Below are 15,005 nucleotides of genomic sequence, written 5' to 3' on the forward strand. Positions count from 1 at the left end.
ACAGGCATGAGTTACTGCGCCCAGCTGACAACCTGATTTTTTTAAGTGGTACCAAATTTTAACAGACACTTCATCAAAGCAGATATACAGATGACAAATAAGTAAATGAAAATATGCTTAGGCTGGGCACTGAGACTTAACACCTGCAATCCTAGCACTTTGGGAGGCCGAGGTGGGCAGATCACAAGGTCAAGATATTGAGACCATCCTGGCCAACATGGTGAAACCCCGTCTCTACTAAAAATACAAAAATTAGCTGGGTGTGGTGGCGTGCGCCCGTAGTCCCAGCTACTCGGGAGGCTGAGGCAGGAGAATGGCATGAACCCGAGAGGTGGAGCTTGCGGTGAGCCGAGATAGCACCACTGCACTCCAGCCTGCCGAAAGAGCCAGACTCTGTCTCAAAAAAAAAAAAAAAAACAGAAAGAAAATATGCTTAAGATACTCATCATTAGGGAAATGCAAATCCGATAACGCCACTCCTAGATATTAATCAGAGAAATGGAAACAGGTTCACACAAAGACTTGTACTGGAATACTTTTAGCAGCTTTATTCACAATAGCCATAAACTGGAAACAAACCAAAATCCATATACTTCAAACAGATAAATCACTCAGATGATCTCCATAAAACGGAATACTGTTCAGTGATAATAAGGAACTAAGTACTGATACATATAAGAAATTGGATCACAAAAGCCATAAGCTAAGTGAAAGAAACAAGACACAAAAATCACACAAGACTATATACTATATGATTAGATTTAAATGAAATTCTAGAAAATGCAAAACTATGTAGTCAGAAAGTAGAACAAGTGCTAGAGTTCGGGTGAGGGAATAAGTAACTAAAGGATATAAGGACATATTCTGGAACGGTGAAAAGTTTCTATATCATGACTGTAGTTAGTGGTGGTTCCATGACTCTATACACGGTCAAAACTCACTAAACTGTACACTTAAAATTGGTGAATTTTATAAGTTATATTCAATAGAGCTTATTTCATTTTTAAAAAGACTATAAAGGTTTTAAAATTTTTAACCTATAGGTCAGTGGGAGGAATTTAATAAACAAAGAATATCAACAGGCAATTCAGAGACAAAAGCAAAATGACTATTAAACATATGAAAAGAGTTTCAACCTCAGCGATGATCATGAAAATGCAAATTAAAACCACAAAAAGATGCCATATCATATTTTCCAAATGGCATGTGCTTGGGCCTGGCAATAAGAAATGGTGAGGATTTGGAGCAATGTCTGTATAATTTAATACAACCTCTAATCTAACAGATCCATTTGACATGACTGTCAAAAAACAAGCATTATCTAGAAATTCCACTTGTAGGTATCTACTCCAGAAAAAGTCTCACTCTGTACATAAATATTATGTGCAGTATCATGTGTAATAGGTAAAATGTGGGAACAACTTATATCTACCAATGGGAGAATGGATAAATAGAATTACTGTATATTCACATATTGGAATTCCATAGAGTAGTGAAAGTAAATAAAGTAGAAGTACGTGTAACAAGCAGGTAAATCTTAAAAATGTATTAATTATAAACACTGCAGGCCAGGCATGGTGGCTCACACCCGTAATCCCTTTGGGAGGCCAAGGTGGGCAGGAGATCGAGACCATCCTGGCCAACATGGTGAAACTTCGTCTCTACTAAAAACACAAAAAATTAGCCAGGCATGATGGCACGCACCCGTAGTCCCAGCTACTCAGGAGGCTGAGGCAGGAGAATCACATGAACCCAGGAGGTGGAGGCTGCAGTGAGCCAAGATCACACCACTGCACTTCAGCCTGGGCGACAACTCAAAAACAACAACAACAGCATTGCAAAATAATATGAAGATGTTATTCTTATACTTAAAGACACACAAAAATGCAAAGTATTGATTATAGAAAAAAACATACATAATTCTCATGAAGAAGAATACCAACCTTCTGGTAAAGGAATGCTGGTAATGGAAGGAGCTCCACATGCTTCTGGCAAAATCTCTACCTCTCTTTGCCCCAAAACAATCACTCCCTCAATTTCGTATTTTGCCTAAGGAACCATTAAAACTAATCACATCATGCTGTACATGGCTACTTACCTCAGTCACTTCAAAAAGCCTAAAACATTCTGGTCATTATTCATAACCTGTAGACTTACTCCTTGCATCTGGGTTAGCACCTCATCTCACTCCATTTTCCATCCTTCTAATCAGCGCCATTATATTCTCTGACACTTTCATCAGCAAAATCCCCTACATTCTCAAACTCTTCTCTGAATGTTCCCATCTTTTTCTCTAACTGAAATGTGGCTCTCTCCCAGGGATCCTCTGGCAACCCTCTGAAACAGCGGCTGTTTTCTCTCGCATAACCCTCATACCACCAGGCCTACAGGTGGGGAAGCTTATGCCTTTATACTATGTCACCTGCTACCATTGCTGGTTGTCCATTAAACCCAGGTTACTTCCCCTATTTTTAAAAAATACCAGTACCTTCTTCACTGTCTCTCCAATACAATCCCAGTAATAAGTATTGGTAATTTTAATATCCATACAGATGGTATCTCTAAACCTCTGACCTCTTCATTCCTTGACCTCCTCTTCTCCAATGATGCCATCCTCCCTACAATGATCACCCAATTCCACTGCCACAGCCTCTAACAGTAACAGCATCCTTTTCTAATTTCATTTCCAAGCACTCACACTCCTGACTCCAAAATTTTTTCACTCTCTCGACCTACAAGCTACTGATCCTATCAACTTTTTGTTGTCCCTGTCAGCCCTGTTCTTGCTTCCCTCCTAACCAAAGATTCCACAGTCGATGTTTCAACCACTCAACTTCTTTGCTTCTCCCTCTGTTTACTAACCTGGCAAAACTTCAATCCTGATTAAATCCTATCTCTAAGCCTTCAATGCTTTAACCTGCAGGCTGTAGTTGGAGAAAAAACATTCACCACGCTACCTGGTAATACTTTAAATTCATGAGCACTAACTTCAACAGGCTATTAGTCCTTTCGAACAATCCTACATTTCCCTAATCCATTTCCTACAAAAAAATTTCACATCTTCTTAATATAAACCTCTGTGTTACAGGCTTCAAAAGTTTGTTCTCGTTCTGTTTCTTTCTTACTCTGCTTCCTTTTCTCAACTACATGTCCAGCTTTTCTTCCCAACTGCCAGCCCGCTGAGTAACCGCAGCCTTGGGAAGACACCTGGCAGCAAAAGCAGAGCCACAAAAGAGGCAATAGCCTTCCATGACTTGTGTAACAGCCTCCGTCTGAACCCTACTCCAGCAGCTCAACCTGCCTAGTTTTCTAGTCTAATTCCTCTAATAAACACCTAATTCCACAATACTCATAATAGTTCTGTTTCCCTGTTTGAACCTTGAATTTCTGATACAGGAAGTGGTTAAAAGGAAAGAAGACCTTAAAGATATGAACCTGAAGTTGCTTCTCTGATTTGATTGAAGGTATTAATGACCAGTTTCCCATGACAAAGGGGCTACCAGTAGTCCATGGCATGCAGTGGCAAAATATTTAAAATTATCATCTGCAGACAAGGACGGACAGAAGACAAAACTTTGAGTAACTAAGTGTGATGCCATAGAAGATTTTAGTAAAAATAAGTAGTATAACGGGTTAATTAGTTGTTTCTAGGTACACTGGAGAATTCTTTTCTCAAGAAAAGAAAATAATGAGTTCAGAGTTTTAAATGCACCACTCAAATCTGGGTAAGGGGACCAGAAATCTATTAACTGCCTTCATAAGAAAGCCTTATATCATGTGGCCACAGGGCTGAGATTTCTACAAAGCATATCCTGCAGTGGCTCAGTTACAATGCAAATTCAATTCACACTGTTGCAGGACATCTTATGTTAAAGTTAGGACCTTGACTGGCAAGGAATGGGGCCCTGAAAAGTGGAATGCGGGCAGACTCTGATGAAGCCAAGTACCCCAAACTCCTAAATTCTGCCACATCTTTTGCCAGTAGAAGAGTCAGTCCTTTATCCCATATGTGAGGAAATTAGTCTCCCTTTGCCTGTAGAGTATATAATGGCCTCCCCTGACATAGCTGCATTACAGGGGACTGCTGATCTTCCTGAAGATCTACTCCTAAAACCTCTCATTATTTAGATCTGTAACAAGACTCAAATCTCAGGAGGTTCTGGGGGTTGACGCAAAATGTGACGTGTGATGATATGTAATACATACCAAAAAACTGCAAGATTTGGCGAATTTATGTTAATGGAAAGCTGGAAAATAGATATCCCAGAATTACCTTCCCTGTATGGTTCTCCCTTAGGGCTAGGCAAAAGAAAAATGTACACCACACTTAGAAGACAGACAAAAAGCAGCAGACATATGTTCTAAAGGTCAGGGTGGTCTAAGGTAATGAGAGGCAGGTTTAGTCTGCACTCATTTTTCTTTTTCCTTATTCCATTCCTTATTCACCTTCCCCACTCCACATCCATCTCTTCTTCTCAACTGACAGCCCCGCTGACTAACAGCAATCCCAGACCCACCAGAAACTTGACTAACAACTGACAAATGTGGTAGCTATGTGCACTGACTTCTTTATCAGTCCACCTTTACAGTGTCATGCCAGAAGCTAGGTATTAACAGTCTTTATGACTTCACAGTAGATCTGCAGAGGAAGAGTTTTACAACTGCATTCTTTAATTCTTCCATTTTCATGTCTTATAGTGAACATTTATAAGTTTTATAAGCAGTCAAATAGTTTAAAAAATTTCAAGCAACACTCCCTAATTTAGAACACTCTTAGTTTCCTGGGGAAAATAAATACAAGGAGTTTTCTCATCACAAAAAAAATAAAAAAAGACTTACATCATTAGATTGAAACAATCGCGTCATTGCAAAGAAGGCTTCGGTAGCTTCCGTTGTTCCAAAGTGTTCACCCTAAGTAAAATTTAAAACAATTTTTAAACTTTAAAAAATATGTATTCATATATATGTACACATACACACACAGGATTTTCTATTTCTGCAAAAATCCTTTAGAACTCAAGAAAAAAGAATTTCTTTGTAAACATTTTGCCTCTGCAATTTTTCTGGCTTTCAATCTGTAAACCCACATGGTCATTTATCCCCTCTTATTTAAAATAATTCAGTATCACATACCATGCTTAAAAGTTCTAGCATAGTAGTCTCTAACCTTTTAGTAGAAACTATTTTAAATCTCCCTGAAGTATTGTAGTTTACAATGAGGCAGAAAATTATAGCACTCACAATAGGACGTTATTATTACACTGCCTAAGAGCAGAGATCACATCTATAATCTAATGCCCAGCACAATGCCTAACATGTCATAGCAGCATAATAAATATTAAAATGTAAGGAACCATCTATTAGGAATCTCAGCAAAGTGGCAAGAAGGGGACCAACCAAAAGGGCAGGAACCAGATTCATCGTATAAAAAAACTAGGCTTAAGGGGCTGCTATGTAGCTTAATATTGGCTCAAGCCCCTAAAAATAGGCTTTGGATCAGAGCTTCAAATGCTTTAATGTGCATGACAATTCATCCTGGGATCTTGCCAAAATGCAGATTCTGATTCAGTGGCTCTGTGGTAAAGCCTGAGATTTTGCATTTCTTTTTTTTTTTTTGAGATGGAGTCTCACCCTGTTGCCCAGGTTGGAGTGCAATGGCGCAATCTTGGCTCACTGCAACATCCGCCTCCCGGGTTCAAGTGATTCTCCTGCCTCGGCCTCCCAACTAGCTGGGATTACAGGCGTGCACCACCACACCTGATTAATTTTTTGTATCTTTAGTAAAGACGGGGTTTCACCATGTTGGCCAGGCTGGTCTTGAACTCCTGACCTCGTGATCCACCCGCCTCGGCCTCCCAAAGTGCTGGGATTACAGGCGTGAGCCACCGCGCCTGGCCTGAGATTTGACATTTCTAACAAGTGATTCTAACAAGTGAATTCTGGGAACTACATTTTCTGAGCAGTGAAAAGGTGTTAGATAACGTATTTCAAAACATCTCAGATCATAGATTACCTCAAATATTACCATTTCAATATTTAATGTCTTCAATAAAAGCAATCCTATATAATATGTTACACTCAATCACTTTTCAGAGCTTCAGAGTCCACATAAAATATAACTAGTCTTCAATCTATTTGCCATAGGTATAAGAATAAATTTTGGTGAAAAATACTGACAGTTTAGGATGAAAGACAAAGTACAGTAAGTTTATACTTACTTAAATCAGTGTATCCAGCCTGCTCATCAGCAAGAGATTTATCTCTCTTTCATAACTATTTACTGAATACCCAGAAGTCTGTGTGCTTTTTAGTTATATGGGAAAACCTTACATCCTACTTTTTCATATGAAACTCAGAAAACACATGGATATGTCAACTCTCACAGAAATTCAAAAGTATCTTTCTATAAAGCTCTACCAAGGACTAGGCAAAGATAAAATGTATGTTCCCAAACTTGTTTATATAGTTAATTGTGTTTATGCTGTGCTTGGTAATTTCCTTATCAAGATAATTAAATGTTTCAACATGAGTTGCCTCATCGAAAAGGTAATGACCAACATAAAAATATATGTTACTCTCAATCAACTTTGACCATTCAGAACTTTTGTTTATACCATGGATTTAGCCAACTTGGACACAATGTGTGCTACGAAAAGTTAAACCCAATTGAGTATGCTTTAAATGTTTCTTATATGCCGACACAGAGGGATTATGTTGTTTGTGAACAGATATATTTTATTTAAAACTATGCGCTTGATGATCGGGCACAGTAGCTCACACCTGTAATCCCAGCACTTTGGGAGGCTGCAGTGGGCAGATCACCTGAGGTCAGGAGCTGGAGACCCACCTGGCCAATATGGTGAAACCCCGTCTCTACTAAAAATACAAAAATTAGCCAGGCATGGTGGCACACGCCTATAATCCCAGCTACTCGGGAGGCTAAAGTAGGAGAATCGCTTGAACCAGGGAGGTGGAGCTTGTAGTGAGCCGAGATCACACCATTGCACTCCAGCCCAGTGACAGAGCGAGACTCCATCTCAAAAAAATAAAAAAAATAAAAAACTATGTGCTCATTGTTTAGTCCTCATTTGTAAACAAGAAAACTTTATTAAATCTTTGAATGAGGTCTTCAGTCACAAAACAAAGTAAAGATAAAATATTACCTTAGAATTGAAATTGGAAACCATGGTTATCCTAGCACCATATGTAAACCACCTGAGGTATATGGCATATATGTATGTTTTATGTGTCCCTCTATATGTGTATAGACATATATAGTCAGCCCTCCAGTCAGCCCTCCATAACCATGAGTTCTGAATCCGTGGATTCAACCAGCCTCAGATTGAAAACATTCAAGGAAAAAAGTGGGCAAAGGGGCCGGGCGCGGTGGCTCAAGCCTGCAATCCCAGCACTTTGGGAGGCCAAGACGGGCGGATCACGAGGTCAGGAGATCGAGACCATCCTGGCTAACACGGTGAAACCCCGTCTCTACTAAAAAATACAAAAAAACTGGCGAGGTGGCAGGCACCTATAGTCCCAGCTACTTGGGAGGCTGAGGCAGGAGAATGGTGTAAACCCGGGAGGCGGAGCTTGCAGTGAGCAGAGATCCGGCCACTGCACTCCAGCCTGGGCAACAGAGCGAGACTCTGTCTCAAAAAAAAAAAAAAAAAAAAAGTGGGCAAAGGATATGAACAGACACTTCTCCAAAGAAGACATTTATGCAGCCAACAGACACATGAAGAAAATGCTCATCATCACTTGCCATCAGAGAAATGCAAATCAAGACCACAATGAGATACCATCTAATATCAGTTAGAATGGCAATCATTAACAAATCAGGAAACAACAGGTGCTGGAGAGGATGTGGAGAAATGGGAACACTTTTACACTGTTGGTGGGACTGTAAACTAGTTGAACTATTGTGGAAAACAGTGTGGCGATTCCTCAAGGATCTAGAACGAGAAATACCATTTGACCCAGCCATCCCATTACTGGGCATATACCCAAAGGATTATAAATCATGCTACTATAAAGATACATGCACACGTATGTTTACTGCAGCACTATTCACAATAGCAAAGACTTGGAATCAACCTAAATGTCCTTCAGTGACAGACTGGATTAAGAAAATGTGGCACATATACACCATGGAATACTACGCAGCCATAAAAAAGGATGAGTTCGTGTCCTTTGTAGGGACATGGATGCAGCTGGAAACCATCATTCTCAGCAAACTATCGCAAGAACAGAAAACCAAACACTGCATGTTGTCACTCATAGGTGGGAATTGAACAATGAGATCACTTGGACACAGGAAGGGGAACATCACACACCGGGTCCTATTGTGGGGAGGGGGGAGGGGGGAGGGATGGCATTAGGAGATATACCTAATGTAAATGACGAGTTAATAGGTGCAGCACACCTGCATGGCACATGTATACATACATAACAAACCTGCACGTTGTGCACATGTACCCTAGAACTTAAAGTATAATAATAATAAAAAAAAGATAAGCAAAAATAAAATCAATGAAGTTACAACAGACCCGAAAAAAAAAACATTCAAGGAAAAAAAAAACTGGGTTTGTACTGAACATGTACAGATGTTTTCTCCTTGTCATTATTCCCTAAACAATACGGCACAACTATTTACACAGCACTAACATTGTACCAGGTATTATAATCTAGAGATTATAATCTAGGTATTATAATCACAGAGATGACTTAAAATATATGGGAGGATATGTGTAGGTTATATGCAAATACTACACCATTTGTATGAGGGACTTGAGCATCTATGGACTTTAGTATCCAATGGAGGTCCTGTAACCCATTCCCCACTGTTATTGAGGGAATACAAATCCATGAAACAAAATCATATTTTCTAAGGCCCTAGACATTACATGAGTTTTTTTTTAAGTCTGGGGCAAAAAACAAAAAAAAGAAATAGAAAATTAATAACAATAGTAGCAAGCAGAATCCATATTTCATGAGTGCAAATATTTTTTGCTGGTTTTGTCTGCTATATCCCCAACACCTAAAACAGTGCACAGGACACAGCAGCTATGCAATAAATATTTGCTGAATGATGGAAGGAAAACTATTCCTGAATGCTTACTATGTGTTCAGTACTATTCCCAGTGCTTTACACTAATGATCTCATTTAGTCATTACAACTCTGTAACAGGTATTATCATAATCCCCATGTAGAGAAAAGGACATTGAGGCACATAAAATGGTTACGCTACTGCCCAGAATTATTTTAATAGCAATGGTGAGGTAGGGATAATAAATATAAAATCTGAATATTAAAAATCAACGCTTTAAAACATCATGATTACACACAAAAGAAAGAAAATACCTGGAATTTGCCTGATCTTGCACTGTATTTTCAGAAAAACATGAAGATCTCCAAACACATGTAAACAATATGTTCTAACTAGTACTCATTAAATTGAAACCAAAGGATTTATTGAGAATCTACTAAGTGCATCACTAGTTTAGGATCTGAAGAATGAAAAAGAAGTACAGGTTAAACATCTGTAATCTCAAAATCCAAAATCTGAAATGCTCCAAAATCAGAAACTTTTTGAGTGCCAATATAACACTCAGTGGAGACACTCATTGGAGCATTTTGGATTTCGGATACTCAGAGTAGGAACAGTCAGTATGTATTCTGCAAATGTTCCAAAATCCAAAAAAATCTGAAATCCAAAACACTTCTGGTTCTGAGCATTGCAAATAAGGTATACTCAACCTATATATGTCATAGTTCTTGTACTCAAGTCTTACATATTTTGTCAACCAAACGTTACATATGTTAAAATTAAGTGAACTTAAAATAAATAATTACACTTTCCAGAAAATATTTCATTGAATCTTCAGTATTTCTATTCCAGGACACACTTATCTGAGGAAAATAAAAGTAATTTACCTGGTTTAGTAAGTAAAGAATCTTTGTAAGAATATGCAAACATCTTCTTGGATTGATTGGAGTTTCATTGAATATACGAGCCTATGAAAAAACATAAAAAACATTGTTATTTTTCTACCTTTTCTATCACAGTTTATAGCAAATCAACTTTAATACAGACTATTTTTAATCACAGTATCCAAACAACACGGTCTATAGTTCTCAATTTACTAAAGTATCTGATAAATTATTACATGTGGCCTTGATTTTCCATCCTATACTTTCTAACTCATTCCCTTAGGTTGACTACTTCAACTTTATGGGCTATACCAGTTAAATAAGGATCACAATACTGATCTATATCATACTAATACAATGACATTAATACAGATAACTGATTTCAATAATCTTGCACTAAACACCTCTTCTTACATTTAAAATTCCCAACCTGTGACAGTCTTCATGTCTTTGCATTTCTATAAGCTCTAAATTCTCCTGTGACAAGTAACCGCTCTTCCTTTTCCCTTAAATCTATATTCCCTAAACTCTGTTACGTTCCTTATCTTGGGTGTTGTGATCACAGTAGCCCAGGAATTCGCTGCTCACCACACTAAAACAGAATAGAAAAGAAAAGGCACAAAATGCTTCCCAGTCATACCTCCTGTAAAACAGCACTCTTCTCCAGATGCTGGAAAGGATTTGAGCCACTACCTATGCATAAAACAAAATAATGTCCTGAACAGCTATGTAAAAATACATAGTTTTACACAAACTTATGTATTTTCCAGAGAAGGGTACTGAATGCTTGGTAAGTGAACACTTGGATGGCACAGTGATAATCATTGCTAATATGCATACAAAGTGAATGAAATCATTCTGATCCCGGCTCTGTCACTGCCACACTCGAAGAGCTGAGACTTCTCTTTTTGCAGCAACCCTCTCCCAAATGAGTGTCTTCTTTCCCTGCCCTCTTTTTCCATGAATGTTACAAATGTGTCATTGCCACAACGAAGATTAATGAGACTGTGGTAGGGTGCTTTTGACTTCCTTAGGTAAGCACTAGTTTATGTGTTTCTAACACTTAAGGAGAGGCAGAAACGAAGTTTCCCAGAGAATCATGCAGACGTAAACCTTCAAGAGGCCGTGGAGGTTGATTAACCCAACCCCCTCTCACACCGTGGGAGACGCTACCAAGCACTGGGAATTTTTCTTTTTGAGGATGCTTGGCATCTTCCCCATTTGCTTTGGACTAAAGACGGGTATCAAGACGCAGGTCACTTCTGGACGCCTGAGCATTCAACGAGCTGTGTCCCACGGCACAGTCTTGCCCCCGGGGAACCGGACAGAGCCAGGGGTCCCAGGAAAACGATAAGGTACCAGGCACCTGAATGTTCCTCCACACACACCCTGTGCCGTCGACCCCAGCCCCGGGAACAGGGTGCTCCCACTCGGGGTCTGACCCTACCAGTACCCCTGGCCGCGGAGACGCGCGCACGCTCTCGCCCCCGCCGGGGGCCCGCGCGAAGGGGCGGAGACGGCTCGGAGCGGATGCGCCGCGGCAGGAACGGGGCGCGCGCGGGCGCCGGGGCGGGAGCGCGCGGCCCGAAGGGAGGCTCCGGCGCCTGGGGGAGGGGCTACGGGCAGGCCCCCGGCGGCCGCGAGGGGAGGGGAGGGGCCGGCTCCAGCTCCGGCCCCCTGGCAGGCCGGCGCCCACGCCCCCAGCCCCGCCGGCCCGAAAGCAGGTGGCGGCGGGCGGGCGAAGGGGCGTCCCGCGGCTGAGGGTGGGCCTCGGAAGCCCCGCGCGTACCAGACTCCTCGTCCTTCTTGTCGAATTTTTTAATCATCTTGGACGACTTCCCAGCGCCCAGACCCACCGCAACCGTCCCAGGCGCCGCAGCCGGAGAGCGGAAGAGGCTGCAGGAAGGCCGGCCCCGCGCTCTCACGCCGGTTGGGCCTCCGCGCCGTCATTCGGGGCCAAGGCCCGCCCTCCTCGGCCGCCCTCGGCCCCCGGGGACGCAACCACGCCCTCTCCTCCTTCGGCAGCTGCCGGAGGTTTTGGCCGGACCCTCTCTGCCAGTGACCCGGCAGCCCACGCCCGCAGCAGCAGGAATGTGGTTTTATTTGGTTGGCGACTTCTGCGGACCCCTCAGTCTCAGGAGAGCGAGGCGGGAGGACTGAGGGGTCTGTGTTCACCCGATGACCGTGGCTTTTTTGATAATCCACTGCGGGGCCCTCCCGTTGCGGAAGGCGCTCTCCCCGGGCGCCGTTCTGGTGGGCATCTCTTCCAGGAGCGATGCGAGTGTCAGTGGTTCCCGAATCACCTTGGAAATCGGCCTTTCACTCGCTGACTTCTTGGAAGCTACGACAAAGCACAGGCACCCTGGTGAACGTGGCTTTTCAGAAGTACTCGAAGGATGCTTAATGTGAGATGTGGAGGAGACCCACTTTAAGGGACCTTTAAAGGCTGGTCTTTAAAGATTTCGGACCGTGTAATACCGTTCCCAACCTATTTTATAATTTTTGGATTCCTTCATTTCATCAAAACCCAGTGTAAAACACACTGCCTGTTTAGAGCCTACTTTGTTCAAGCCTACTTCTTTCAATGATTCCGTCTGACACCATATTGACACTTAAGAAACTCTCTAAAATAACGTGCATTCATTCCTAACTCATGTTCCTCTTTGTGAGTGTATGCTGGCTTTCTGTTCTCTTGTCTAAGAGTGTGGCTAAGAAACTTTACCTTTGGCTTCAGTGGCATTACTGTTTAGAAAATGTAAATCGAGTCTATACGCAACAGGATCATGCCCCTGCAAAATTAGAGAAATTCTAACCTAGATTACATTCTACATCCTAGGGAAATTCTTTCCCTTAAATATAGATTTAAGATGAACTGTTGATGTCCTACATATGGTATCATTTAAGATTTACCTCCAGCTTGGCTAAATGTACTATTATTAACTACTATGTTTGCTTTATATGGCTTGTAAAGTTCAAGTCATACTTTGTAGGTGGAGTTTTTCTTGAAGGAAATAGAAGTCTGCACGCATTTATTCTGGGGGTGAAAATAAATAGGCTTTGGGGAAGGAAACATCCTCTTCCTCTTCCTTGGCCCAAGAGTGTTGGGAACCTAGGCAGAGACAGTGTAGATAATAGGCCCAGAGGTTCCCAAGAATGGGTAATGCCCCGGAGACCTGCTGGGAAGTAGAAGGACCTGAGTTCACATTTGAAGCTGACCCTAAGACGAGCCCCTTGTAAAGCAAGATAAATCATTCTCTGCTGTTCTTCAGCTTTTCTGTGTATCTGTGAAGTTTTGTTTAATACCACAGATTGGTTTTAGCTGTGCAGTGTTTACGGAGTTAAGAGCAGCAGTAGGTGGAAATGGGGTGGGGTGTGGTGGCAAATAGGTATAGCAGGAGCAGAGAAGCCTGAAGAAGCCAGTTAAGGGATGGTATAATATGACTCCAGGTCTCTGGTATCAGGACTATTTGGACTGAGGATGGCTGGCAAAGGGGTTGAGCAATCACTACAATGGCTTTGTGGGAAAGGCAAGGATACTTTAGGGAGTCTCAGAAATTGCTTGAGGAGAGAAAGCTAGTAGGAGAAATGGACCTTGTCTTAAAACCATGAGCTGGTGAAGTCTGAGGACCCACCAATTATGTATCTAATCACAAATGTGTACTCAGTGCCCTGAAATTCTTCATTGGGTCCAAACTGCCTACTGAATAAAATCCAAGCCCTTATTTAAATAATATTTAAGGCATTGTGGTATTTTTGATATTTTGTTATTGTTATTTCTGTTATTTATGTTTTGTTACTGTTGTTCGTTTTTCAGACAGGGTCTACTCTGTTACGCAGGCTGGAGTGCAATGGTACAATCACAGCTAACTGCAACCTTAAACTCCTTGGCTCAAGCGATCCTCCTTCCTCAAGCCCCCCAGGTAGCTCAGACTACAGGTGCATGCCACCATACCCTGTTAATTTTTTAAAATTAATTTTTGTGGAGACAGGATCTCACTATATTGCTCAGGCTAGTGTCAAGCCCCTGGCCTCCAGCAGTCCTCCTGCCCCAGCCTCACAAACTGCTGGGATTACAGACACCCCCAGCCTCTCAAGGCCTTTTATAATCTGTTTCATCTCTTTCACATATTGAAAGTGCTATTGTTGGTGCTTGATAAATGTCTAACACTTAGTAGGAACCCTAGAAATATTGTTAAATAAATGATAATATGTGAGGAGGATTCTCATTGTACCCTCTGCCATACAACTTTATTCCAGGCCCCTTCTACCCCATTCCCTACCCCAATCCCAGAGACTTTTATACCTCTAAGACACACAGACTTATCCTTTGGCCCTTTTAAAGCAGTTTTTTCTTCAAAGTATAATATGCATACCCCTGGGTGGTTCTAGGTGATACATAGATAAACATTTTAAAATTTCATTATTATAAATTTGACTTGTGTTTCAGAAAAACATATAATTTGTACATCAAAACCATGATGTCAATGATATAGTATTTATTAGGACAAGAATTTTTTAAAATCCTTTTGAAGAAAAATGCTAAGTAAATTAACAGAACAAATAATACATCAATGTGGCAAAAACTCTTAAAAGTGCTGGGTGATACAGCTTAGTAAACACTGCTAGAGTTTTCTTGAAATTTGAGGATTTAAACAAGGTCGGAAGCTTTGCACCTCTTGAGCCTCTATTTGTTATTAGCTTCCATGCTATAGGGAAAAATAGTCTCCAGGACTACCACGAGAGAAGCCAGTTTGCCACGTCTATAATCCTCATGGTTTGTATCTCCAGCCCACATCTCAGTCCAGTAAGCCTTTGCTTTGAAAGAGAGAAGCTTACCATCTTTCCTCATACCTCTCTCATGGACTGGAGCAAAGGTGAGCTGAGGGTACATTTTTTTCTGCGTCCTCAAAGCGTAGACTTTTGAATACTTCCCTTCGCTCTTGAAATCATTGTCGGTGGAAAACCTTAACAAAGAAAGTTCTTTGTTTAGTAGATCCTAGGGCAGGCAGATTCATGGAACCATTCACTTTATTTTATTTTATTTTATTTTATTTTATTTTATTTTATTTTATTT

General features: G+C 41.1%; 2 protein-coding genes across 4 annotated transcripts in view; both read right to left on the reverse strand.

Moving 5' to 3' along the window:
* The window catches only part of COPG2 (COPI coat complex subunit gamma 2), a 151,458-nt gene extending 139,617 nt beyond the window's left edge, over positions 1-11,841 (reverse strand). The window contains exons 1-4 of one of the 2 annotated variants that reach the window (XM_023207842.1): positions 11,721-11,841; positions 10,572-10,624; positions 9,935-10,015; positions 4,840-4,911 (exon numbers count right to left, since the gene is read on the reverse strand). In XM_023207842.1, coding sequence (XP_023063610.1) covers positions 4,840-4,911; positions 9,935-10,015; positions 10,572-10,624; positions 11,721-11,757 — 243 coding nt within the window. In that variant the 5' untranslated portion in view covers positions 11,758-11,841. The remainder of the gene's footprint in view (positions 1-4,839; positions 4,912-9,934; positions 10,016-10,571; positions 10,625-11,720) is intronic. The other variant, XM_023207843.1, reaches the window with a different exon arrangement.
* TSGA13 (testis specific 13) overlaps positions 11,735-15,005 on the reverse strand; it is an 18,886-nt gene continuing 15,615 nt past the window's right edge. For both annotated transcript variants that reach the window (XM_023207848.1, XM_023207847.1), the window contains 2 exons: positions 14,768-14,895; positions 11,735-12,272 (listed from right to left, as the gene is read on the reverse strand). In XM_023207848.1, coding sequence (XP_023063616.1) covers positions 12,103-12,272; positions 14,768-14,895 — 298 coding nt within the window. In that variant the 3' untranslated portion in view covers positions 11,735-12,102. The remainder of the gene's footprint in view (positions 12,273-14,767; positions 14,896-15,005) is intronic.

The sequence above is a fragment of the Piliocolobus tephrosceles genome, chromosome 8 (genome assembly GCF_002776525.5).
Source record: "Piliocolobus tephrosceles isolate RC106 chromosome 8, ASM277652v3, whole genome shotgun sequence".
In the NCBI taxonomy this organism is placed as follows: Eukaryota; Metazoa; Chordata; class Mammalia; order Primates; family Cercopithecidae; genus Piliocolobus; species Piliocolobus tephrosceles.